Below are 27,818 nucleotides of genomic sequence, written 5' to 3' on the forward strand. Positions count from 1 at the left end.
ATCAAAATCCATATATACATCCAAATTGACTTAGAAGACCAGCTGTAGGGAACAATGCCCATTATGTGTCAGCTTCTGATTGGTTAACTAGATTCTGATGGACAATGCCCATTATGTGTGGTAATGCATTAAATAAATGGAACCCAACTACTCAAGAACCATGCATCTATGCAAGTGGTAGGGCAAGTTGCAAGAGCTTTTCAAGGGAAAAAAAATGAACAAACTGTACTGGCCACAAAATATTCTCTTTTTTGATATCGTAGAAACTAATGGTGACTTTGATTATCTTAGAGAGTGACCACTTGAAATGTTTATTTCAACCATATGGTCCATCATGTATTGGATTCTATCTTCTGCGCTTTGACTATTGAAGTATATATATTATACTAAAACATCTAATTTTTCCTTGATCTTCATTTCTTCATTGGGATCGATAAAACCTCATGTACTATAATTTGTTAAAATGTTTGAACATTAATAGACAAGCTCCTTCATTCCAAAAATGTAGTGTTGTTGTTTAAAGCCAATTATTCATGATGGACAGTCATATAAACCTTTCATACTACTTTTACTTTTACTTTTACTCATAGGTGTGCAATCTAGAGAGCAATATTAAAGTTACATTCTACTGATTTATTTACTTAAAAGAAGATAGGTACAAAATATTCTAAAAGAATTTCAACAAATTTTAAAGTTAATTTTAGAACATAAATCCTATACCACCACCAATATTATCTGCAATGTGAGAGGTCAAGTGGCTCAAATTTAGCTAGATCGATACGGGCTGATATCAGGATTGATAAAGTCGAGATCAATTCCACATCTGAAACCAATTCCTAAATCCTGACACATAGACGATATCTGCAAATAAAACATAGGTACCACCATACAAAATGTGTTTCTTCCTGCTGGTTTTAAGATTTTCATCATCTCAAGTGCGATACACTGTTCAGTGCTCCACATTTAAGAGTCCAACCATAAAAACATAGACAGTGACATCTTTGTGTGGTACACAAGGCAATGCACTACACTTGGGAGGATAAATTTCTCTTATTTAATGACGAAAGCATTCAAATTATTGTGTGGCACCTCATTGATTTTAGTCTAAAGATTTGACTGAAAATAGAGGTAATCTTCACCGACTTGCTATCCACCACTAATTTAGGAAATTTGTGCATACAAAAATCAAATCCATATATGCATCCAAATTGACTTATTAGACCATCCAAATTGACTTATTAGACCAACAGCAGGGGACACTACAAGCCAAGCAACTACTTCAAAGCCCTTGTGTATGAGTTCATGCCCAATGGGAGTCTAGATGATTGGTTGTATCCGCCGATGGAGACAAATACTAATTCAAGGAGTTTAGGCCTTCTTCAAAGATTAAACATCACTGCTATGTGGTAATTGTTCATTGTGACTTGAAGCCAAGTAATATTCGACTTGATAGTGATATGACTGCACATTTCAGTGATTTTGGTTTGGCGAGGCTACTTTTAGAACCTGACGACATTTCATCCCAGGCTCAAACTAGTACCATTGGGATAAAAGGATCTATTGACTATGCTGCTCCAGGTAACAAATAAACTATAAAATTTATTTTTAGTTAACAATCAATATTTTGATGTTGTAGATCAAATTGTCGTTTACTATATTGTTGTTATCTATCCGTTGTAGGGTGTTAAAGATGACTCAAATGCATCTATTAATTCTTGAATGAATTATACTATGAATGCATTGGACCTTGGTATCTAATTGGACCGAATTTAGATTGATTTCTTTTAACATAATCAAAAGAATCATAGTTCCCAAATTGAAGAAATGACCATGTTATTCGCTACTTTTGAATAATGTATTCACAATTTTCATATTCCAGACTGTAATATCTTGTATTATATGAAAAAAATATGCAAATCTCTTAATATTACACTAACAATGAGAAGTTTTTAAATTTCAGAGTTGGCATGGGTGGAAGGGCAACAATACAAGGGGACATGTTTAGTTTTGGGATCCTTTTATTAGAGATGTTCACAGGAAAAAGGCCAATTGTAGGTACAGCGGACGGAGGGTCGCTGGCGTGCACCCGGGGGGAAAGAAAGAAAATGGAAAATGGGAGTCGCCACCTAGATTTAGGGTCTAGGACCCATGAATGGTGCCCCTCCTTCGCAGGAGAGGCGTTAAATTAACTCCAATGACTCAATGGATGGTCTGCCCTAGATCTCTGGGTAAGTATCAAGTTATGGGCTGGGAAGGTGTTAGGCACCCAGCAACCGCCCGACCAATGACCGGTCTTCCTAGACCAAACTCTGTTGTGTACTGTTGTGTTATACATATTATGCACCTAATTAAACTATTTTTTTTTGAATATTTTTTTATTAACTTAATTGAAATTTATGAACCTAATTAGGCTAATTAAGATTAATGTTTTAATCCTAATTATTACTTCTAAATTTGGTGATTATGTACATTATACATCATAATTAAGCTAATTAATGGATTTTACCTAAATTAGAAAGCCTAACTCTATGGTAAAAAACATGATTGACTGTAAAAAAGAAAATCAAGTTTAATTATATTATGGAAAAGGACAATCATTGATAAGCAAAACAGCTCATAGGCCAAAATAGCCAAAATTACGAAAATGCCACTGAAGGGCCAAAATATGTACAAAGGCATGAAATCATATTTAACTGCTGTAAATAAGTAAAACATTATTAAATAACATTAACATCATGCATTTGGATCATCAGGAGCACATGAAATGGCAAGGAAATGTGGGGTGGTAAGAATTACCAAAATGCCCCAATGATGGCAAACATGTAGAAAATGCATGATAATTCATGAAAATGCTGACTTATGCTTAAAACATGTTTATTAAATGTTAAAACATGCGGCAAAAGTAACAGGAGCCTTTTCGGGGTCCTAAACAAGGTTTGGTCACAAAATGACCAAAATGCCCCTAAGGGCAAAGTGGCAAAAGTGTCAAAAGACACTTAGAATCATTGTAGGCATCGAAAGTGATGTTAAACATCCTAAAATGACTGAACACACCAAATGATATTTCCAGAATGATAGCCTAGGCCCACGTTTGATAAAATACCAAAATGCCTCTAGAGGGCGCAAATGACTTTGTATGCATATCTATCAAGCATGATGGTCACGTATGCATATCAAAACATCCTAAACCATTCTAAAACAGCATGTCATGCATAGAAACATTTTTTTCTATTTTTCTAGAATTTTTCATTATAATTAGAAAAATGACATTTATACCCCTAAATGAGGTGGGAAATGTATAAAAACTATCAAACATGCATGTCAGTGGATAATGATTCCATAAAATCAAGCATGATGAAATATGCATTCCATAATTTTTTTGTGAATTTTTATGCATTTATATTATTTTTAATATTTTCTGAAATAGTAAAAAAGAAGGGAAAACAAAGAAAAATACAAAATCCCCATCACAGATCCGAATTGGATCAAACAAGAGCCCATTCCCAGTAATCAAAACATGATCTTTAACATGGTCATAACACTTTTGTCCAAATACCCACCTACATGTTTAGATTTTACATAATCCGAAATCCTTTATAGGGGCAAAAATATCACAAAAAAAATGATTTGGAGATTGAAAAAATTAAATAATGTCAAACATAATGACAAGCATCATCCCTGAAAATTTCATATTTTTATCACTCTTGAATTATTTTTAACATTTTTATAACTGAAAAAAAACCTTTGTTGTAAAGAAAATCAAAACAAATACTTAGAAATAAGTAAAAAATATGGAAAAATACCTTTGAAGCGTGGAAGTGCCTGGGCTCAGCTTTAGTAACCTTTTTTTGACCGTAAGTATCGCCGGAAACCTCCAAAAGCCGCTCTAACTGTGGTTGCTCCGAATGGCAAGAGTGGTGAAGAAGGGGTATTTACGGAATTTTATATCAGTAATGGAGCATAACCTATGGATAAGAAAGCCATGGATGGAAAGAGGGGATCAAGGGCTACGTGAAGGTAATTTTTCACTAATTTTCTCCGTTCCTAACCTCTCTAAAACACCTCCTATTTATAGGAAAAAAGTGTTCGAGGAAAGGTCTCAAAGACCCCTGGTGCATTAATGGCTAGGATAAGGAGTGATGGGCTGGCTTGCGTGTGGTCAGGCTTGCTGCGCAGCCTGGGCTTGCGTGTGCCTAGGCTTGCTGTGCAGCCTGGGCTTGCGTGTGCGGGCCTCCTGAGCAGGTGGGCATGGGTGATGGGCCTTGTGTGGCTCAGCCTAAATGGTGGGGCTTTGTCCCCTGCCGACAGTCCAGCTGGGCCGGGTCAGACTGGGTTGACCCGGTTGGGGTCAACTCAGTTTGCCCCACTTTTTCTTTTTTTTAAATTTATTTTTTAATAAACCTTTTAAAGATTCTATTTTAAAGGTCCATGTTCAAATGCTAATATCTTTAAAACCGAACGGCCGATTTTGATGCACTACATATCGCCGCGAAGGTCTCAACACTTACTTTCGATCCGTATAGCAGATATGGCCGGATTTTGCCTTAAAATGACACAGATATCGATGGAAAGAGGGGATCAAGGACTACGTGAAGGTAATTTTTCACTAATTTTTCTCCGTTCCTAACCTCTCTAAAACACCTCCTATTTATAGGAAAAAAGTGTTCGAGGAAAGGTCTCAAAGACCCCTGGTGCATTAATGGCTAGGATAAATAGTGATGGGCTGGCTTGCGTGTGGCCAGGCTTGCTGCGCAGCCTGGGCTTGCTGCGCAGCCTGGGCTTGCGTGTGCCTAGGCTTGCTGTGCAGCCTGGGCTTGCGTGTGCCTAGGCCTGCTGAGCAGGTGGGCATGGGTGATGGGCCTTGTGTGGCTCAGCCTAAATGGTGGGGCTTTGTCCCCTGTCGACAGTCCAGCTGGGCCGGGTCAGACTGGGTTGACCCGGTTTGGGTCAACTCAGTTTGCCCCACTTTTTCTTTTTTTTTTTTTTAATTTATTTTTTAATAAACCTTTTAAAGATTCCATTTTAAAGGTCCACGTTCAAATGCTAATATCTTTAAAACCGAACGGCTGATTTTGATGCACTACATATCGCCGCGAAGGTCTCAACACGTACTTTCCATCCGTATAGAAGATATGGCCGGATTTTGCCTTAAAATGACACAGATATCGAGGAAAGCACATAAATGGTGTTTCACGCCAATCAAGGTCCAAATGATACCAGAATTACATGAAACTTTATGTGTGAGCACAACATGACCAAATAAAGTTATCGAAATGGTTTCAGGTCACATCGGGTGGCTCGGGTACCAATAGCCATGCCAGGGGCAAAACGGTCATTTTCATAAAAATTATTTGATTTGGCCGAAACTTTCTGTGAAGGCTTAATATAACCAAATGAGGTCATCCAAAGTGTTTCAGGCTAAATCGGGTGATCTAGATACCGAGAACCGTGCTAGGGGCAAAACGATCATTTTCACAAAAGGTGTCTGATTTGGCCAAAACTTCAAATGTGGACTTAAAATGGTTAAATATGGCTATGTTAGGGGTTTAAGCTCTATTTGGGACAGTTGGTTACAAAAAGTGGGGTAGGGGTAATTTGGTAATTCTTGTCATTCAGTCACCACACGAGATACAAACTTTACCATCATTGCCAAGACACACTTCCAAGGTGTCAAAATGTGATGTCTACACCAACAGATTAGATGTTTACTGATGATTTAAATCTCCATAACTATGCATAGGCAGCTTTACCTGTATAGGTCATGCAAATTTTAGATCCACCACTTATATCCAAGGAAGAACAAAGTGAAGAAATTGCAGAGGATGGTATCAAGAAAACTGAAGATCCTAGTCATTGGATGGATAAATTGCAAGATTGCATAACGTCAATAATTGAAATTGCACTCCAATGCTCCATGGAATCGCTAAGAAAACGTATGAGCATGAATGATGCTGTGAGGAGACTACATTTAAACAGAGAGAAATTTTCTTGAAGCAAGAATCTATCAATATAGAGCAACTACACCCGATTAGAAGGTAATAATGAATTTTTTCTCTTTGTATTTATTTATTTTTATCTCGGCAGCTTAATACTCATTAAAAACTAAGGAAAAGAAAGCTTTAGATCATACAACAACGATAGAATGATCTACAGTTATTCACATCATGGTTTTAAAAAATGGCATCGATACTGATATTGATACCAATACGGATAGGCCATTTGGTGTCAAATTGAATGGTTATTCCTCAATTTGATTTATAATTTCTAGACAAATTTACCTCCAAATTGGACAGTTGCACCGATACAGGATCAAGTAGGTATCGGTGTCAGTATTGGGCATGACCGATATTGGTATGTATTGGCCATATTGGCCTAGATCAGATGGTCATGTGCTCAATTTTGATTAAAAAAACATTTTCTGGGAGATTTACACCATTTTTTATTCGTTCCATCGATACAAGATGGGGTACGTATCGATGTCGGGATACAGCGATCCAATACCAGTTTTTAAGACCATGATTCACATATAATACTTAAGTTGGCAACTGGAAGAGTTTAAGACTCAATTTGAACTGTACCTGAGTCCAATCTGTATAAAGGTTGGATCAGTTCTAGATAAAAATTAAAATGAAGGCATGGCCCTGAAAGTAGGCTGGAGACTCCTCAACGAGGGCACTTTCTTTGGATTCAAAGGATCTACAAAAAATCATACTTTCTAATTTCAATCTTCTAAGGCCAAATTTCTTTCTAATGCCTCTTGGTCACTATAAAGGATCTGCTTTGATTGAAGGTGTGGCCTTATCTCTTATGTCTTATCTTAACATTTAGATATTTTGATAGAAATCTGTTAGAAATGTTGTTAACTTGTATCTTTGCAGCCTTTCAAGCATTTGATAACAATGGCTAACTATGGTCCTGGCATCAGCGACATGTTTATGACATGTTAATTAATTTGAATGTGATAGGTTAAAATTGTGTGCTCTTACTCTTCTTTTTTTTTTGTGTCAAAACTCAAAACTCAGATGATATTTTGTTACTCATACATCATCAACTTTCTAAAGTTGAAAAAATAGTGATTTGAAGCATGATTAGTTATGCTGCAATTGGTTGTTATTAATACGAAGAGCTAGGGATAGTGTGTGTTTTTAGAAAAACAGGTTTTCATCCTAAGAGTATCTTAAGTAACAGGCTTGATATGGTCAGTCCTTGGGAGCCCCTCGAACGGACTGATTTAAGTTGAACTTTGATGGGGCTTTTTAAGCATTTAGACAAACATTTTAGGTTTACAATACATTCTGAAGTGAGAAAAATATTGTGTAATATTTTTCTCGCTTTAGAATGCGTTTTAGACCCATGATCTATTCCAATAATACATACCAAACACAGACTAAGGCATCATAAACTGGATCACAAGAATTTACTTGAGTTGTTTCATAGCTATGCAATACGTGGAATTTAATGTTCAAGTTCAAGATCAGCTGTAAGAATGGAAATTAGGAATCTTCAATAAGGATTGCAGCAAGCCAAAAACATGAAAATCGATTGAGCGACTGGTGGAGTTTGATACAAAGGAGACAATTACCAATTTGTTTGGTGGAAGACAATAATATAGACTGGCCATGCCTCCTTGAAAAATTCTACGATTTCATTCGACCATGGTTCAATTGTGACTCATACTGATCTTATTTGAATCGGAATCGATGGTGGACGATCCTTTGTCCGATTCATGTAATTGATCATTTGATTCGAAAATAAACCCAATTGTTTATCTATTGCAAAAATACTCTACTCTCCTTAGGGCTGCCCACACAAGGTTCCATGATTATCATGGGCTTTGGGCTTTCCTAGTCCATGTGCATTGTAATGTCTTACTTGGGCCTGGAGTTTTGCTGATATTGTCAAAAAGTGGAATTGAAAAATGGAAAAATCTTATTGTAACCAAGTTAGGTGGAAAAAAAAAAAAAAACACTAATCTTAACTTTACCTCTTTACCCTTTATTTGGTTAAAGGTGGCCCAAATAATCAAATCGACCGAACAAATATTTCCCGGGCCAGTTGATGAATCAGCTGCAATGGGATATGTACTTTAAGTGGATGAGAGTTATGGAACCCAATAGGTAACATACTTCTCAGACCCCCTTTCATGTCCTCCCTCGCTTCAATTTTTACAGAGAAAAACGGATCAGCATGGAAGGAAGCTTCGAGAGTTTATGCCGTTCTCTAAATCAAGGTCAAACCCAGCAACAATCGGAAGAGATGGGGCTGAAACAAGAACCATTTTTCTCTCTAATCTTGTAAAGTACACGTACGTCCCTATAATGCATCTAATATTCTTTGTACCTCCCTAAACGGCTCAATATTCCACGTATCATCCTTGCTTTACACCCCAAATGTCAGATAGGTGCACACCAGGTATTAAATACTATAAAATGATCAAACTACCTTTTTTCTATCCTTTTTAGAATTTAAAAAGACCTAATTGCCCTGACCTATTTGTTAAAATTTGAAAGATCAAAATGACCTCATCTTCCCCAAATCATCATCTTCTTTTACACCACCATCACCACCACCACCTACCCACCATTAAAACTATCACCAGAGATGGAAGAATAAAATGTGTAAAAATAAAACTAAAATTGACCAAAAGCAACTGAAAGGGTGGATAGATCTCTAATCCAATAAATACATGGACGGAAGGTATATCAGTACTTACCTCCATCGAAAATGCTCCAGATTGGGACTCTTGGAATCGCCCTTGAATTTCAAGATTGAAATTGCATTACACGGAAGGATTGTTCGAGACCCATCTCCATCGACGGAAGGTATCTTTTATTTATTTATTTTTTAAAATAAACAAACAATAATGAAGAATTTATTTCCTTAAAAATGGAATAAGGAAGGGGGCAACTCCTCCCGGCCGGAGGATTAGAGGATAATGCAAGAAAGCCTCTCATTGAGACATGGCCCGATCCATTCCAGTACAAAGATTAATAAAGAGAAAGCGCAGAGTTTCAATTTTGCTGCTACCTACATGGGCCCAATAGGATACAGCTGGGAGGGGTTCTTGCCAGGGTCTGAAAAATCAGATCCATTTTTTTGTTTTATTTTTTTAACAGATATTAATGTGGTTAATTTATTGGGTATTTCTTTAGTCGTCGATTCCCACTGATCAGTGGGAAGATCTGGGAAATCCATGATCTTGGCACAGCTGCTGGGACGAAGAACATCTCTTATTCTGTCTATGGCTTGGATCCATATTCAGCGACGCTGTGGCAGCGGCTCCGGCTCCCAACTCAACGTGAGGTGGAGGAAGTAGAGAAGGGGAGGAGAGATAGTGAGGTGGGGCTTCACGGTGGGATGGTGGCGGCGCCGATGGTGGTGGTGGTGGAGGATATGTAAAAGAAGATGATGATTTGGGGAAGATGAGGGCATTTTGGTCTTTTAAATTTTAGTAAATAGGTCAGGGCAATTAGGTCTTTTCAAATTTTAGAAAAGATAGAAGAAAGGGTAGTTTGGTCATTTTTTAGCAATTAATACCTGGTGTGGACCTATCTGGCATTTGGGGTGTAAAGCAGGGGTGGTACGTGGAATATTGAGCTGCTTAGGGGGGTACGAAGAATATTGGGTGCATTATAGGGGGGTACGTGTACTTTACCCTAAAAGAAATGAGTAAATCTGAGTTCGCCGTCTCCGTCGGAAGGGGTGGTGGCGGTGGTGGTGGTGATTGTTACTTAAGCTAGAGAAATTAGGGTATCTAGAGATGTTTTTAGGGTTTTGATATGGTTAGGGGTATTATTGGAATATCACAAACATAAGAGCATTTTAAGGTTTAATTGAATATATTTAGGGTGATGTCATTACTTATCAGCTATTTAATGAGTTCAATTCCTCAGCACGTATATGTGAGATGTTAAGGAATACTGTCGTGGAGTTCAAGTTAAAAAAAATTCATTGATCTGGTCTAAGGAGGAGCAGGAAAAACTATTCATGAACCTTGAAAAGAGGGATGGGGGAAGGTACCAATTAAGAGACTCAAACTCGAGACTTCTTAGTGAGCATGGGCATGAGACGCACCACAACTCACCCAACTGTACTAGGCAGTTGTTGGTGATGGAAGGCAGTTTTTTTTTTTCTTTTCTTTCTTCTCGAGCTCGACACCGTTGGATGCCACATCTTCCATGTGTCGAGCTCTCAGGCCCACACGGCAATGCACCGCTAGATTAGGGCACTACAGAGGATATTTTCCAAGGAAAATAAGGGGCCCCTTACAACAGAAGTCGGGGAAAGCAAAAAAGAAAATATAAGAAAAAAAAAGTATACAAGCAAGAACAAACCATCGTCATCCAACCAAAGCAACGGACTCAACAAACCGAGTAGGTAAACCCCAAGAAGCAACCAATTAATAACCTAGGGGGAAAAGAGCAAACGTCAAATAATCCTGTTTTAAACACATTTAAAACACGTTTCCATTTTTTTGGCGGTTTTTAAAACCTTATACTTGTTGAACAAGAGCTTATTTAAGTGACCATATCTCTCTCTCTCTTTCTCTCTCTCTCTCTCTTTCCAATCAACATGATTCTTTCACCATCATAAAGATGATTCAAAGAACTACATTTTTCATTATATCACCTTCAACTCAAGGTCAATGCAAAAACACCAAAATTAGAAACATGTATTTCAAATAAAAATTCCTCAATTTATATGAGAATAGTATTTTTTTTTTGCTCTATTTTTTTTTTTAATATAAAAATTTTAAACCCGTACCGATTGTTTTTCTTCTTTTTCCATTCTCTGTTTTTTTTTTTGTTAAGTTTTATTTGACCATCTGTTTATAAATTTTTACCGCCTAAAATCCGTATCATAAGACTCCGATTTTTTACAGTTCCCGTTTTACTAACTATATTCGAGACTGTTACCAATATGTTTCTTCCCATTGATTTTATGCCAAAAGCATTTAAGGGCTTGCACGGCCAATTAATTTCCACCGACCTGCAATCAACCACCAATTTCAAAGGAAATTAATGCATACAAGAATCAAATCATATGAATGTACATCCAATTAATTGAATGTCACTTTCTTATCACACTCAGCTGGGTAAATGGCGACGCAGGTCTAAGTCTAGTACAGCTTTGAACTGTCCTAGTTTTTTAATCTACTAAAAAATTGTTGACACTATATATTGCACCCCGTTCGACACATCCAATTCAATGACCATGGTTTGAGAAACGGGTATCCGATCAGTGGGATTGGCCGATTTGTATCGATGCCGGTAGAGACTGATATTGATTCTTGGTCAATCCTGTACAGGTAAATCAATATAGATCAAGAATAAAAATATAAAAAAAAAATTTAATCATTTGAAGAAAATGTGTAAATTTATTTGATCCAGATCGATACAGACTGATACAGATTGGTATCAGATCAGTATCATCCGAGATCGATAAAAATTTCTAAAACCCTGCTCACAATTGGTAAATGGCAACATGTGATGGTGGTGGTGGAAGCGTAAAACCCTGCTTATAGATCGATACTGATATAGATATCAGGGCAGAACATTTGTTTCGGTATCTGTGAAGATCAATACCGATTCCTAGCTGAACCCGTATCAATGGATCGGTACGGAAAGGAGTAAAAAGGTTAAAAAAAAAAAAAATTTAAGTTTTTATGAAAAAGTCATGACTGATTCAAACCGTTGCCGATATCAATTATTAAAACCTGAGAAAAAAAACATAGACATAACATATGATGAGATACAAGTTGCCCCGACTTTAACTAAAATCTCTTTGCCCTGGATAAAGTAGAATTTTTTCACCCCACAATTTTAGATTGGACCATTTCAACAATGCTACAAAAAAGGTGTTTATTGAACGGTCCAAAATCTGTTGGTAATTTTGTGTGAATTCTGTGTGATAAGGATTCATTAAATTGAATACGTTCAATTCAATGAGTCCTTATCACTCACAAGCATAGTTAGTAAGTTTGGGAACGGCAACAATATGGGAACAGATACGTATGGCAGTCAAATGGACTGTATGACAATAATACTTTTCAAAAAAGTCAACGCAATAAAACGCTACGGCAATAATATGGTACGTGGTTAATACGTGTATAATATGGTACGTGATTAATATGTGTATAATACGATTGCTCTGTAAAAATCCGAGAGCAAAAGTACGGGCATATATTCACGATGCAATAGACATGTACACCTAAGAAGCACAATAATAGCATTTACTCATGTGCCTAAATATATAGTTTGATTGGTTAACAAGCCTAGAATCGTTACATTCTTTATTGTAGGGATTAGAATAGCCAATCAAAAAGGATGATTGAAATGAATATTGCTTATATCCCTATTAAAGTCCGAAAAATAACAGTATTTCGACAAAAAAAAAAACAAAAAAAAAAACCCAAATAAAAATATGAAAAAATATAACCAACAAAGGTCATTGAAAGGGCATGAAACTACTGAAATACAAACACTACAAGACCGACCAATTTCATCAACATACAATTTTAAATCATCTAATAAATGGGAATCTCTAAAATAAGATAAAAAAATATGTAAAACAGAACAAACAAAAACAAAAACAAAAACAAAAGTGGACAATCAGATCCAGCCTAAATTATTCTCAACAAGAATTTCAAAGGAATTGAAAAGAGATCTCTGCAATTCAATTATTTTGAATACTGAATTGACAAATTGCTTCCACCTTATATACAATCCATCTCAAATAAATAGATGAGAAGCAATTTTTGAGGGGATAGGAGAAACTGCAGCATTCCTGCTGTAGCCTAAAAGTAAGAACCCCATTCTTTCCCAAGTACACAGAAGAGATGCTAAAATAATCTAATCGGATTTTAGTAGAGACACAATAGAGGAAATAGAGGAGAGGGATAAGAGGGGAATTGGTTCTGTTATTTACTGTAAATAGATGGTTTTTTTGAACTCATTAATGGTGTGTGTATGTAAAGAGGGATGAGAGGGAAGATGATGATTACGTATGCAAGTATGTTTGATGTAATCATCTCATCACAAATAAAGAAGAAGCAAGGAGGAGTACGGCTGCAAGCAAAAGCAACAGCAACAGCAACCAAGCCCTGCTTGATAACATTCCCAGAAACTGTTTCTGGTGTTCTTTTATGCTGAGAAACACACCAGAGCACAAAAACTGTTTGATAATCACTGCTCTTTATAAATTGTTTTCTAGAGCATAAATCAGAATTTCTACTCTCCAGAAGACATTTTACAGAACATGTAAGACATGTTCTGCTTGCTCAACACAAATTAAACACAAACTGTTCCCGATAATTTTAACCCCAATCCCACCCCAAAACCTAAAACATAACGAAGAAAGAACTCTTCTCTCGCTCTCTCGGCTCTCTCGATCTCTCGCTCTACTCTCTCGATCGATCTCGCTCTTTGGATCTGTTGATCTCTCATTCGCTGTGGGTTCTCCTACAGATTTGTCGATTTCTCTTGGTATTTCGCTCAGAGGGGGCTCTCCTACGGTGGATCTGAAGAGGCTGGTCTTCTTCCTACGACAGAAGTACTCCGCAACCCATAGGTTTGTGAATCTTCTTCTTCTTTTTCTTCCTCTGCTCATTTTCTTCTTCTTCCTCTGCTCATCGTCTTCTTCTTCTTCTTCCTCTGCTCATCTTCTTCTTGTTCCTCTGCTCATCATTTTCTCATCGTTTTCTTCGTTTTCTTCCTCTGATCTACCTTCAGTTCTACCCCTTCCTCTGATCTAATGTTGTATTTTACATTTTATAGAAACCCTAAATCCAAAGGAGAGGATTAATCCCACAAATCCCAAGGTATTTCACTAATGGTGTTCATTTGTGTTCTGAAAATGTTTCCAGAACAGGTTTACCAAGCAGATAAAAAACAATTTCTCAACAAAGAAAATGAAATAAAATGTGCTACACAACAAAACCTTCTTCTTTTTTAGACTTTTTATTTATTTCGTCAATTTAGGTTAGAGGGTTTAGAAAGGTAGGGTCTTTTGTGTTTGGTTTCCACTCTGTTTTTGTTTCTATTTCTATTCTCCCCTTTTCTTTTTGTAATGTAAAAAAAAAAAAAAAGATGAGGGCAGGCCCCAAGGGGGGGGGGGGGAGATGAGTTATTTTGGCTAATGTGGGGTTTTGATTTTACCTTTGCGGCTTTTGGAGAAGAAAATGTGTAAAAAGAAGGGGAATTGGGAACCAGCCGTTGCAATAGCAAGCAAAAGTCGCAAAACCAGCCGCTGGAGAAGAGGCAAAAGAATCGCCGGCAAAAGAACCGCTGCAATCGCCGGCAGAAGTCGCAGAGCGCAAGAAGAGGAAGAAGAGATAGAGAGAAATGGAGAAGGGGAACCGGGAACCGGGAACCAGCCACTGCAATCGAAGAGGAAGAAGAGATAGAGTTAGGTTTTTTTTATCTAACAGTTATTATTAGATTTTAAGTTTTTTTAATCTAACGGTTAGGATAGATTTTAGTTTTTTTTTTTTTTAATATATGTAAGCGTATGATACGTTCTTTTATTCAACTATCATTTGGCAACCCTTAAAATACACGAATTTATCTGACTCTAAAGTATTATATGCAATACGGCATTTTTTTCATCCAAATGTTCGGGTATGCATATAATACACGTATTTACTAACTATGCTCACAAGTCACAACTTGGTAAATGGTAATCACTCACAACTGGCAAAATGGTAACCGTATGGTGAGGGTTTTTTTTTTTGTTTTTTGTTACATACGTGTTTGTTGTTGTTGTTTTTTTGTTTTTTTTATGAGAAAAAAAATTAATAAACTATAAGGAGGAATTTACAAAAGAGTTAGAGTCCAGGGCCTTTATGGTCAAATTAGAAGTTATTGCAGAACACAAAAGATCCCCTATCATGCTAAACCTTAAGTCCAAGTCCTGAGATGTGTTTGTTGTTGGAAATATATATACGTAGGTTTGAAATTTGTTTTACATTCATTAGTTTTAAATTTGTAAAGAGTTACTTAATCCCCATAGTTAGTTACTGATCATGCCTCCTAAGAAGAAAACGAATCATATCGTTGTCCCTTCCAATTCTACTGCCCCCTTCGATTCTTCCAATTCCTCACATGGGGACGGAAATCACAACCCTACCCCTACCCAAAAACACTGCCCAAAGTAGGATCCACTCCCCCCTATTAGAGGAATTGGAGGACTTAAAGTTGCCTGCAAATTGGAGGTGATAATTATTCGAAGAAAACACCCCAACATCAATCCTCTCCAATTCCCTAAACTGTGTGCAGTGCGGCAGTTTGGGGTGGAGATTTTGACACATGGCAGCTCGGACTTCCAACGGTCCGAGCTCATTGACTTCCATTTATTTTTCTTTCTTTTTTGTTGAGCTCAGCACCGTTGGATGTCCGAGCTGCCACATATCAACATCTCTACCCTGAACTGCCGCACATCACAGTTTTAAGGTATTGGAGAGGATTATTTTCTATCTCACTTTTGGTTTATAACTTTTGAGGTGGATTCTCACATTAATATCATGTTTGGGAAATCTAAGTAATTCAAATCCACCATTTCATTCTAAAAAAAAAAAAATATAACAGATTTAATTCACAATGGAAAAAATAAGTAGGACCCTCTATATCCCAACTCAAATTAAAGCGTATGGCTTGGCATTTTTTGGGCTAGGGGCATTTGTATACTTTCTGGAGTTAGGGTTTTCCTATATATTGTTCTTATTTCTTTGAGATAGGGTTATGAGGGTTTGTAACATATCAGAGAAATAGTGAAACCTGTTCTACTGCTCAGCCATTGACGTAGCTTCCATTTTGGAGGTGAACCAGGTAAATCTCTGTGTTGTGCGCTGTGTGCTCTCTGTTAGAATTTTAATCCTATAGGGATTAATGTTCTAATATTATATGGATTAATATTAAATAACTTAAACCAGGCTAATTAGAGTTTTGGTCTAATAAAGTGGGGGGTTATTAAGTTGTATTAGAAGTCTAATGTGGACTGGCTTAGTATGGGCCAGATAGATTCCTACTGGGATTGTGATGAGTCAGACCCTATAGGAATTACTATCTAAGGAGAGCTAGGTTCCCCCTCTACCCATAACAACTATTGGTTCTCAATTGTTATTGAGGAGTGCATTCTTGAAAGAGATGGAGATATTCAGTGTTCATCGTCTCTGCGCATTCGATATTCTCATCAAGCCAGTGACTTGTGGAATAGAGGGGAAGCACCTAGATCTTATTCTTTATTTTTCGCTGCTACCATCATCATCATGGATGCGAAGTAAGGTTGATGGTTCTATCCCTATTTTCTATTATTTATTTGATTGTGTTCTTGAACGCCCTATGAAAATCCTTGCTTTTGGGATTTTGTCCCTATTCGGATTGATTTAATCTAACACTCTCTCTCCATTTTCGTTCTTCTTTCTGCCAATCACCATTCTGGGCGTTGTTTTTCATAACAACCCCTAGTTTTGATGGAACTTGTGAATTTTATATTGGAATGTTCAAATGAACTGAAAATGTTTATCACATTCAATCCAAAGCCATGATCAATCGGGACTGATCCTGCATCCCATACTAATTCCTAAATCCTTGACCTGACTCATTGATGCCTTTTTAGATAATCTGTTTATATATGCAATAGTCGCCATAAGTGTCTATGATATTAAAAAAAAAAACAGAGAGGATAAATTACATGGGAGGTATCTATTATTTGAGAAAAGTACACCACAAATACCTCATTTTTGAAAATAGACGTTTGGGATATCTAAACAAGTTTAAAGCTAGTTTGGCTTAATTAATCAATTGAATTTTACATTATTATCCTTTATCCATCACGATGACTGTTCCACTTCCAATTTCATTCTAATTCCATAACCCACAGCAAAACCCAGGGTTTGGCAAAGAATCGCCATTAGTTCTTGCTATTCAAATGATGCATATCTGTCTACATGGCTACATCCGTGATGAAAGAGTTGATAAAAGAAAGAAAAAAATAATCTTGAAATAATCCAATGTATGGTCCTTGACTACTTGGGTTCCATACCTCACATGCACTTCCTTGATTATCTCTTCTAACACTACCACACAAACTGGTTAACCAATTAAAATCTGACACATGGCATTTTAATTATATTGCAAGACAAGTAGTACTTAGCAAGTTATGTTTCCATCACAGGTTGCTATATATGTCAACGGAAAAAGTTCTTTGTCCTATCTCTCTCCTCTCTATGTGAAAAGACACTCCTATCCCCTTGTTTTAAAGAAGAGAGAGCTAGACACATAGGAGTATTGATTAAGGGTGTCAATTGGGATGGTTCCCGGTAGTTGGGACGGGATGGTACCGGTATCGGTACCAAAAGTGCCAATCCCAGTACCGTTCCATTTAGTTAACGGGACCAAACCTAGATCCCAGTCCCGATTACTAGCTTAACTAATGGACCCCAAGAAGTAATAAGACTAAAGACTTGACTTCTAAGGTCTAGCGTTTGATGGAAAATTGCCGTTGTTAGCTTTAGCACCATCCTTCTTTAAATACGACTAACAGATTAGCTACCCTGTAATCTTATTACCCATCCAACTCAAATTAAAATTCGTTTATGGTTTCTGCAATATTTGCTCTCCAGAATTTGAATCTGATCATGGCACTTCTTCATCTTATTCTAGTTTTCAATATTCTTCTATTTGGGAGCACATTGAGGCTGCTAGAATCAGTCACCACCAGTTCTAGAAGGATGATGATCGTAGGAGGGAACAACAATGAGACAGATCGATTTGCTTTGTTAGAGTTCAAGAACAAATTGATCTTGATACGTTTGGAGCACTAAGTTCTTGGAACGATTCCATCCATTTCTGCAATTGGGTTGGGATCACTTGTGGTCATCGTCATCGACAACGGGTTATCAGCTTGGATTTACAAGGGAGCGGCTTGGTAGGTAACATTTCTCCTTCCATTGGAAATCTCACTTTTCTTCATTTTCTCAACATTGGAAACAATAGCTTCCATGGTGAAATCCCTCAAGAGATTGGTAATCTGATTGGACTAAAAGATATTCTCTTCAACAACAACAATCTCGAAGGAGAACTTCCTACCAGCTTGGCCCACTGTACTCATCTAAGAGAAATCCACATCACCCGTAACAATCTTGTCGGAAAGATTCCGATTGAACTGTTTACGTCTTTGTCAAAGCTGGAGATAATTGCTATTAATTTTAATGGCTTAACAGGAGAAATACCAGCTTCGTTTGGGAACAGGTCATCTGTTCGAGTTATCCCTTTGAGTGGGAATGGATTGCATGGGAGCATTCCAAAATCCTTTGGTCAGCTAACAAACTTATACTTTCTATCATATCACTTTCTCAAAACAAGCTATCTGGTATGTTCCCTGTCTCACTATGTAATCTTTCATCTCTTGAAACGATTAGTCTTCCAAATAACCAACTGCATGGGAGCCTTCCTCGAGACATAGGCCTGACTCTTCCAAATCTCAAATTCTTAGAAATTGCAATAAACCTTTTCTCAGGGAGCATTCCAGCTTCCATCTCCAATATTTCATCACTCAAAATTATTGATCTTGGTGAAAACAATTTTGTTGGCCTCGTCCCTAACAACTTAGGAAATCTTCAAAATCTTCTCGGGTTCATTATTGGAGAAAATCAAATTGGAGGTGATTTAGATTTTGTAAATTCTTTGGTCAATTGTACACATCTAAAGAGATTAGGTCTACACCATAATGGTTTTAAGGGTCCCATTCCCAACTTCAAAGCCAATCTCTCAACACAACTCTCAATGCTTTTTCTTGGAGGGAATCAAATATCTGGAACCATTACTAGTGGGATTGAGAATCTCGTCAACTTAACCTTATTGGCCATGGAGGGTAACTTTCTTGAAGGTAATATTCCATCTGGTATAGGGAAACTTTCAAAGCTTCAAAGAATAAACCTGCCAGGAAATAGAATTTCAGGAGAGATTCCTTCCTCTATAGGCAATCTCACTATTTTGTATGAACTCCACTTGGATTTCAATAACTTGAACGGAAGCATTCCTTCCAGCATTGGAAATTGTCAGAAATTACAATACTTAACCCTTGATAATAATCGCCTCCAAGGCCCAATACCTAAACAACTCTTCCTTATTTCCTCCTTTTTACTATCTCTCGACTTATCTTCTAATTTTCTGGTCGGTTCCCTCCCAATTGAAATCGGCAATTTGAAGAGTCTTTCTACAATAAATATCTCCAAAAATAGATTGTTTGGAGAAATCCCTTCCTCCATTGGTGATTGTAATAGTTTGGAACATCTTTATATCGGGGGTAATTTCTTTGAAGGAACCATTCCTCAATCTTTACGTCTTTTGAAGGGGCTTCAAAATTTAGATCTCTCACACAACTAGTTATCGGGGCAAATCCCGAAGGATTTACAAAATCTTTTGGCATTGCAGAGTTTGAATTTATCCTTCAATAATCTTGAGGGGGAGGTCCCAACAAAAGGAATTTTTAGAAATGCAAGTGCAATTTTGGTGAATGGAAATGATAAGCTATGTGGGGGAAATGTTGAGTTACATCTACCTGCTTGCAAAAACCCTGGATCTACAAAACGAGAAAAGTCCAATGTTTTTAGAATAGTTCTGGTGATAATCGGTGTGGTTCTTGGTGTTCTTTTGATATCTTCCCTTCTTATTTATTTTTGGATAAGAAGATCAAGAAGTAAACCTCCATCCACACCATTAATCGGTGACCAGTTCTTAAAGCTATCTTACAAAGAGCTCTTCCAAGCTACTGGTGGCTTTTCTTCAGCTAATTTCATAGGTTCTGGTAGTTTTGGCTCTGTATACAAAGGGATTATTGACCAAGATGACACTATTGTTGCAGTAAAGGTACTCAACCTTCAAAATCCAAGAGGTTACAAGAGCTTTATGGCCGAATGTGAAGCATTAAGAAACATTCGACATCGAAATCTTGTCAAGATTTTAACTTCATGTTCAAGCCTTGATTCAAAAGGCGAAGATTTCAAAGCCCTTGTTTATGAGTTCGTGCCCAATGGGAGTCTAGATGATTGGTTGCATCTGTCGGTGGATGTACATAATCATTCAAGGAATTTAAGTCTTCTTCAAAGATTAAACATTGCAATTGATGTGGCTTTTACAATGGATTACCTTCATTACCACTGCTATGCGGCAATTGTTCATTGTGACTTGAAGCCAAGCAATATTCTACTTGACAACGATATGACTGCACATGTCAGTGATTTTGGTTTGGCGAGACTACTTTTAGAACCTGGCGACAATTCATCCCTGACTCAAACTAGTACCATTGGGATAAAAGGATCTATTGGCTATACTGCTCCAGGTAACAAATAAACTATACAATTTTAATTTGAGTTGTCAATATATTAAATTTTGATTATATAGATCTAAATGCCCATTACCAAATTGTTTTTATCTAGTCTAATCAGAATCCGTCGTACTTTGTTAAACATGACTCGAATGATGGTTTTGAAAAGGTGTCCTGATCTAAAGATCTTGTTTATTTGTTCAATATTTCAATTCAACTATTATTGGATATTGAGATCCTATTCTTAATAGTTGATGGCATATATCAACACACTTTTCTATCTTAATTAGAGTGGATCATGGTTTTATCCATATTCATTTCAATTAGAAATTTTCTATACTATGAATGCATTTGACCTTATTATCTAACTAGACTGAATTTAGAGTAGATTCATTTTAACATAATCAAAAGAATTGCAGTTCCCAAATTGAAGAAATGACCATGTAAAATGCTACTTTTGAATAATGTGATGACAATTTCCATATTTCAGACTGTAGTTTTTTGTATTATATGAAATATATGCAAAACTCTTATTGTTATACTAACAACGAGAAGTTTCTAAATTTCAGAATATGGCTTGGGTGGAAGGGCAACTATACAGGGGGATGTGTTTAGCTATGAGATCCTTTTATTGGAGATGTTCACGGGAAAAAAGCCAACGGATCAGATGTTTACTGATGACTTAATTCTCTATAACTTTGCAAAGGCGGCTTTACCTGTTTACGTGATGCACAGTTTAGATCCCATACTCCTACCCGAGGAAGAACATAGAGAAGAAATTCAAGAGGGTGCTATCAATAGAACTGAAGGTTCAAGTCATATGATAAATAAATTGCAAGATTGCATAACGTCAATAATTGAAATCGCACTTCAATGCTCAATGGAATCGCCAAGAGAACATATGCAGATGAACGATGTTGTGAGGGAACTACATTTAATCAAGAAAAATTTTCTTAAAGCATAAATCAATCAATACTGAAGAACTATGCCTGATTAGAAGGTGATTCTGATTTATTACTTTTTTAGTTATTCTGTTGTCTTGGCCACTTAATGCTCATGAAAAAACTAGGAAGAAGAAAGTTTTAGATCTTACAACAGATGTAGGTTGTTACAAATGTTGTTATCCTATATCTTGGTAGGCTCTTAAGCATTTATGATAATGGCTAACTATTGTCTTGGTATCACAATTCTTGCGAGATATGCCGATGACATGTTGATTGAATATATTTTCAAATGGGTTAAAATTTTGTGTTCTTATTCTTGCTTTGATTTCAAAACCGATGTCATTCCTTTTTACTTATACACCATCAATTCTCTAGAGTTTTTTTTTTTTTCTTTTTCTTGTTGAATATTCTCTAGAGTTGAATAAACTATGATTTGATGCATGGTTAGTGTTACAATTGCATACTATTAAAAATTGAGAGATATGAATAGTGTCTGTTTTAGAAAAGTGGATTTTCATCCTAAGAGTATTATAAGTAACTTGAGTTGTTTTTTGGCTATGCAGTATGTGAATTTCAATGAGCAGGTTAAAGATCAACAGTAACAATGGAAATCGATGAACAACTGGTGGAGTCTTTTACAAAGGAGATCGACTACGACCAATTGTTAAAGAGTCTTTTATCCTCTTTCGGTTTCTTTTAGCATATGAATTTGCACTGAAAAACTAATATTGGTAGCTCTCTTGTTAGCTTCCATTAATCATAGGGATAACATATAACATATTCCAGGTTTCTGATGGTTTAGATTTTCTTGCTCAGCTTTTTGATGTGTTATTTTATAGTGTGAGTGCTTACTTAATGAGCTCTTACTATCTGTAGTCATAATAAAATTCACCATTTTCACATGAATATGAAATGAGCAAAAAATAGAGTATGGATTTTATTATGGGATTTTGCTTCACTCCAACGTCAATAGAATTGCAAACAACTGCTAGCTCGATTGGCTGGAGGCATTGCAAGTTGAGTGCATGCCCCCCCCAGGAGGTCAAGGGACCGACTCTCCTGGATTGCATATTGTGCCAAAAAGACACTCCTCTCCCTTCCTCTTCACCCCCCCTTACTTGTAGATTGTGGGCTTGTCTTAGCCTTCCCCCTTAACTTGTAGTTGGCCGGCCTGTGGGCCCTTGAGTAGGATAGACCAAAAGAAAATAAATAATGTCAACAGAATTTGTGGTTTAGATTAAGGGTATCAATTGGGATTAGCTTGTAGTTGGTCGGCCTGTGGGCCCTTGAGTAGGATAGACCAAAAATAAATAAATAATGTCAATAGAATTTGTGGTTTAGGTTAAGGGTATCAATTGGGAAGAGTGTTAATTGGTTCCGCCTTTTTGGAGTCAAGACCAAAAACGTCTCACTTAATTAATTAGTTCAAAACTTTGGAACCAGTACCGATTAATAATAGGGAAAATTTCCTGGATCTACTTAACAACAAAATGATTTATAAAACTGGAATATATAAATTATATTTTACACTTATAAATTACGATGTTGAAAAGATTTACTTAACCCCGTCAAATTAAAAAAACTAAAATAAACAACCTAAAATACCCCCACAACCCACCTTCTTCTTCTTCTTCTCACGAATTTTTTATTCAACCGCTTCACAACTCCCACCTTCCTTCTCTTTGATCTTTTATTTCAATCAGAATTGCTTTCGAGTTAAGCATTGTGCCTCTCTCTCCCCTTCTCTTCTTCGTGCTCGATTGCTCCTTGGGTTAAATCCGTCGGAACGATGTGCTCGATTTTTTTGAATTGGGTTGGCTTGGGAGATGAAAGCTTCAAACCGAGTTCTTCTATTGGGGTGGAAGGTCTTGCGTGACGTTGGTTTGGAGTTGAACTGTGGGAAGAGTAATCGGTTTAGGTGAGGATGCTTTTGTGGTATTGGAGTTGGGACAACTTTGCTGTCAACAGTGGCTTAGAGGTCTTCCAAAGCTTTGCTACTCTGCACTTATTCTTTTTCTAATTTACGTATGACCAAATATTTCAGAGACCTCAGAAATAAAAAGAAGAGATGGGACGAAGAACAAGAATATTAAATGAGAATTGTAACTTCTCAAAGCAGTATCAAATAAGGCTGAGATTTTACCAACAGAATCGTCTGGCTCTCTTGATGACTTCCTGGCCAGAAAATAATATTTTAATAGAGTTGAAAATGGTGCAATGTGTTGGTTGCAGAAAAAACTCAGAAACAAAGTATGGAAAATGGTTCTTTTGTATTTTCATATTTGAAAAACTAGAATCGATTTTAAAATTTCAGAGAGATTAGTCTTTTAGTATCTAGGATGAGGAAGATAAACAGTTCAAGCGAACTGAAACTTGACCAAAAACCAGAGGTTTCGACCGGCTTAAAAAGCAAGGGAAAACTGAGGGAAGAAAAGAAGAGAAACAGAGAGAATAATAAGAGGAGATTTGACTTGAGATGGAGTAGGAATAAAACTGAAACAATTGGACCCAGAACACTATACGATAACTCTAGTAGTAGAAGAATGCAGAAATGTTCCTTAGTCATCGAAGAATTTGTCAAGGATGAAAGATTCCAACAGAAGTCGAAAGCGAGAGAGTGAGTGAGACTAGATAAATTACAAAGATGTTGGGGGTATTTTAAGAAATTCACTCAACTTTTTCTAATGGGTTGGGGCTTTTGTAAATCTTTTCTACCTTAAAACTAATTCGTGTAAAATAAATTTAGAGTGTGCCGATCGAGTAAATCTTTTTTTAATCATGTAGATCTAAGCAATTGTCCCTTAATAATACGATGGTCTGGTCCCGGTTCTTAATCGGTCCGAAGACCAAAACGCCAATCAATAGAGCTCAAAGGAAATAGTTTTTAATATATTGGACCCATACACAGTTTTATGATAAAATTAGACAAAGTTTTTTAAATCAAAATCCCGTGTACTCAATGGCCCATTTTAATATGAGACATGCTTGGCTCAAGAGAGTGATTAGTGAGTGAAAAAACCTAAAACGCCCATATAATTAAACTCCTATAGTTGGTACCTAATCGGTTCTTGATTGATTCTAACTGGTTAATCTTTTTTGGTTTGGTTCTAATTTTAAAATATGAATCACTCTAATGGCTAGGCCAGAATCAACCTATTAATAATTGTTTCCAATAGATTTTGGTCTGGCTCCAATTCCTGTCCTACATTGACACCCCTAGTTTTGATGGAACTTGTGAATTTTATATTGGAACGTTCAAATAAGCTGAAATATTTATCACATTCAGATTCAACCCAAAGCCATGATCAATCAGGACTGGTCCTGCATCCCATACCAATTCCTAAATTCTGACCTGACTCATCACTCATGGATGCCGTTTTAGTCTAAAAAATTTGACTTAAAAGAGAGGTAATTTTCACCGACTTGCTATCAGCCACCAATTTTGGAGGAAATTAATGGATACCAAAATCAAAATCCAACTATACATCCAAATTGACTTAGAAGACCAGCTGTAGGGGATATGCACTTTAAGTGGATGAGAGTTATGGAACCCAATAGGTAACATACTTCTCGGACCCCCTTTCATGTCCTCCCTCGCTTCAGTTTTTACAGAGAAAAACGTATCAGCATGGAAGGAAGCTTCGAGATTTTATGCCGTTCTCTAAATCAAGGTCAAACCCAACAACAATCGGAAAAGATGGGGCTCAAACAAGAACCACTCTCCTCCCTAATCTTGAAAAAACACCCCAAACCCATATGAAAGAAATGAGTAAATCTGAGTTCGCCGTCTCCATCGGAAGGGGTGGTGGCGGTGGTTGTGGACTTGTGGTGACTGTTACTCAAGCTGGAGAAACTAGGGTATCTACAGATGTTTTTAGGGTTTTGATATGGTTAGGGGTATTATTGGAATATTACAAACATGAGAACATTTTGGGGGTTTTTTTTTTTTTTTTTTTTTTTTTTTTGGTAGAAAGCATTTTGGGGTTTAATTGAATATATTTAATGAGTTCAATTCCTCTACACGGGCATGTGAGATGTTAAGGAATACTGTGGTGGAGTTCAAGTTGAAAAAACAATTCATTGATCTGGTCTAAAGAGGAGTAGGAAAAACCATTCATGAACCTTGAAAATTAAAGGGGGCTGAGGGGAAAGAATGGATGCATGTGGAAGAAGCTTTATCCAACGGTGCGTGCTCGATGGAAGCTTTTATATATAATTTACATTTTTATGGGGGGGGGGGGGGGGTGTCCAGCCAGGAGACTCGAACTCGAGACCTCCTAGTGAGCATGGGCATGAGACGCACCACAACTCACTAACTGTACCAGGCAACTGTTGGCGATAGAAGGCAGTTTTGTTTTTCTTTTCTTTCTTCTTGAACTCGACACTGTTGAATGTCTTATCTTCCATGTGTTGAGCTCTCAGGCCCACACTATAATGCACCACTAGATTAGGACACTAATGAGGTTTTTTTTCCAAGGAAAATTAGGGGCCCCTTACTAGAGGTCGGGGAAAGCAAAAAAGAAAATATAAGAAAAAAAATTATACAAGCAAGAACAAACCATCCTCATCTAGGCGAAGCAACGAACTCAACAAGCCGAGTACTATTCTCATATACATTGACCTTGAGTTGAAGGTAATATAAATTGATGAATTTTTATATAAGAATAGTAATTTTTTTTGCTCCGTTTATAAACGTTTAAAACCCATACTGTCTATTTTCCTTCTTTTTCCGTTGTCTGTTTATTTTTTTTTATAATTTTATTTGACCAACTGTTTATAAGTTTTTATTGTTTAAACTTCGTAGAGCATAAGACTCCGATTTTTTACCGTTCCCCCTTTTTTAACTGTGATCGAGACTGATACCGATGTGTTTTTTCCTACTGATTTTATGCCAAAAGCATTTAAGGGTTTGCACGGCCAATTAATTTCCACCGACCTGCAATCAACGACCAATTTCAGAGGAAATAAATGCATACAAAAATAAAATCACATCCATAAATACATCCAAATTGACTTAGACCTTCAGCATGTACATCCAATTCAATGACCATGGTTTGAGAAACAGGTATCGGATCAGTCAGATTGGTTGATTTGTATCGATGTCGGTAGTGACTGATATTGATTCTTGATCAATCCTGTACAGGTAATTCAATATGGACCTATAAAAAAAATTCCAATCTTTTGAAGAAAATGTGTAAATTTGTCTGATCCAGACCGATACAGACTGATACGGATTCGTATCAGATGGATGTGACTTTGGTATATATCAGTTGGACCCCTTAAGCACGTATCATCTTTCAGTTTCTTTTTGTATGTATTTTACACAGAAAACCAGAAATTGAAGTCAGATCGATGTAGAGGCGCGCCTCTGAAGTCTTAAACTGAAAACCCTGCTTCGTGGTTTACCAACTCAGTAATATGTGTTATCTGGGTTATTTTTGGAATTGGCCAACGAAATCATCAATCTACTTGCAGAAGACAGACGAACTCATGCTTTGATACCACATTTGAACAACTCATTTATCTATTGATTTTAACGTTGTTAGTCACTAATGGAATGTGGTCATGTATTAACTTTTTAGAAAAGTAAGGGGTATACTAAATTTCCCAAAACTGACAGGTGTTTTTATAATTTCGTGATACCTCTGGGGAATTACATGGGAATTTCCTAAGAAAACAAATTTCATTGATCTTGTCTAAAGATTTACTTATTAAAGAAAAGAGGAGGAAAAATAAAAATTAACCTTAGGATAAAAGGAGGGGAAAGGGGTGGGGGGGGGGGGGGGGAGACCAGCAAAATGAGTCTTTGTAGGCAATACTGGTTTCAATCGTAAATTGCGCACGTTATTGATCTGGTCTAAAGATTTAACTAAAAAGAAAAAATAGGCAATTTCCACCAACATGCCATCAACCACCAAAGAAGAAATGCATATCCACCAAACTTTTTTTTTGGTTTCCTAAGAGCATACCCACACAAAGCGGTACATGACAACAATAGTAGATTTCTCACCCCCTTCCTTTCTATTTTGCACACTTAATAGACTTGTTGACTTGGACAAAGAGATCATCAACATGGCTAGCTAATAAAGTCAGGAGACTCACGACTATCGATAACGTCGGGGATCCGGCTCCTCTCCAAGGAGCTCAGCGCCAGAGAGTGCCCAAGGGGCATCCAAGGATTGGGCTGTACCACACATATCTCCATGCACTTCTACGAATGTGTGCGGTACAGCCCAATGGCTGAATACTCCCTAGGCGTGCTAGGCTTCATGGAGAGGAGCTCAATCCTAAGGTCGGTGTCCAATACAGACTGTCCCACCCTTTCAACCAATTCAACGAGTCCTTATCACTCCACAAGTCACAACTTGGAAAATGGTAATCACTCACAACTGGCAATGGTAACCGATGTTGATGTGTGTTATTGAAAATATTACTTGTAAAGTATTACTCGTCTAAATTTTAACACCATCCTCCCCTCCTCGAAAAAAAACTATTTCGAGTTATCATGGCCTCAATTTAGGGGTGTCAATAAGTTAATCGGTTCTAAAC

The 27,818-nt window shown here is 36.9% G+C and overlaps 1 protein-coding gene across 1 annotated transcript; it reads left to right on the forward strand.

Moving 5' to 3' along the window:
- Nucleotides 1–1,457: 1,457 nt before the first annotated feature.
- LOC122645258 (probable LRR receptor-like serine/threonine-protein kinase At3g47570) lies at nucleotides 1,458–21,289 on the forward strand. The gene is made up of 5 exons (XM_043838584.1): nucleotides 1,458–1,578; nucleotides 13,467–13,569; nucleotides 17,994–18,369; nucleotides 19,434–20,340; nucleotides 20,895–21,289. Exons 1-5 carry the CDS (start codon nucleotides 1,458–1,460, stop codon nucleotides 21,287–21,289), a joined length of 1,902 nt encoding a protein of 633 aa, XP_043694519.1.
- The last annotated feature ends 6,529 nt before the right edge of the window (nucleotides 21,290–27,818 follow it).

This window comes from Telopea speciosissima, chromosome 11 (assembly GCF_018873765.1).
Source record: "Telopea speciosissima isolate NSW1024214 ecotype Mountain lineage chromosome 11, Tspe_v1, whole genome shotgun sequence".
Taxonomy (NCBI): Eukaryota; Viridiplantae; Streptophyta; class Magnoliopsida; order Proteales; family Proteaceae; genus Telopea; species Telopea speciosissima.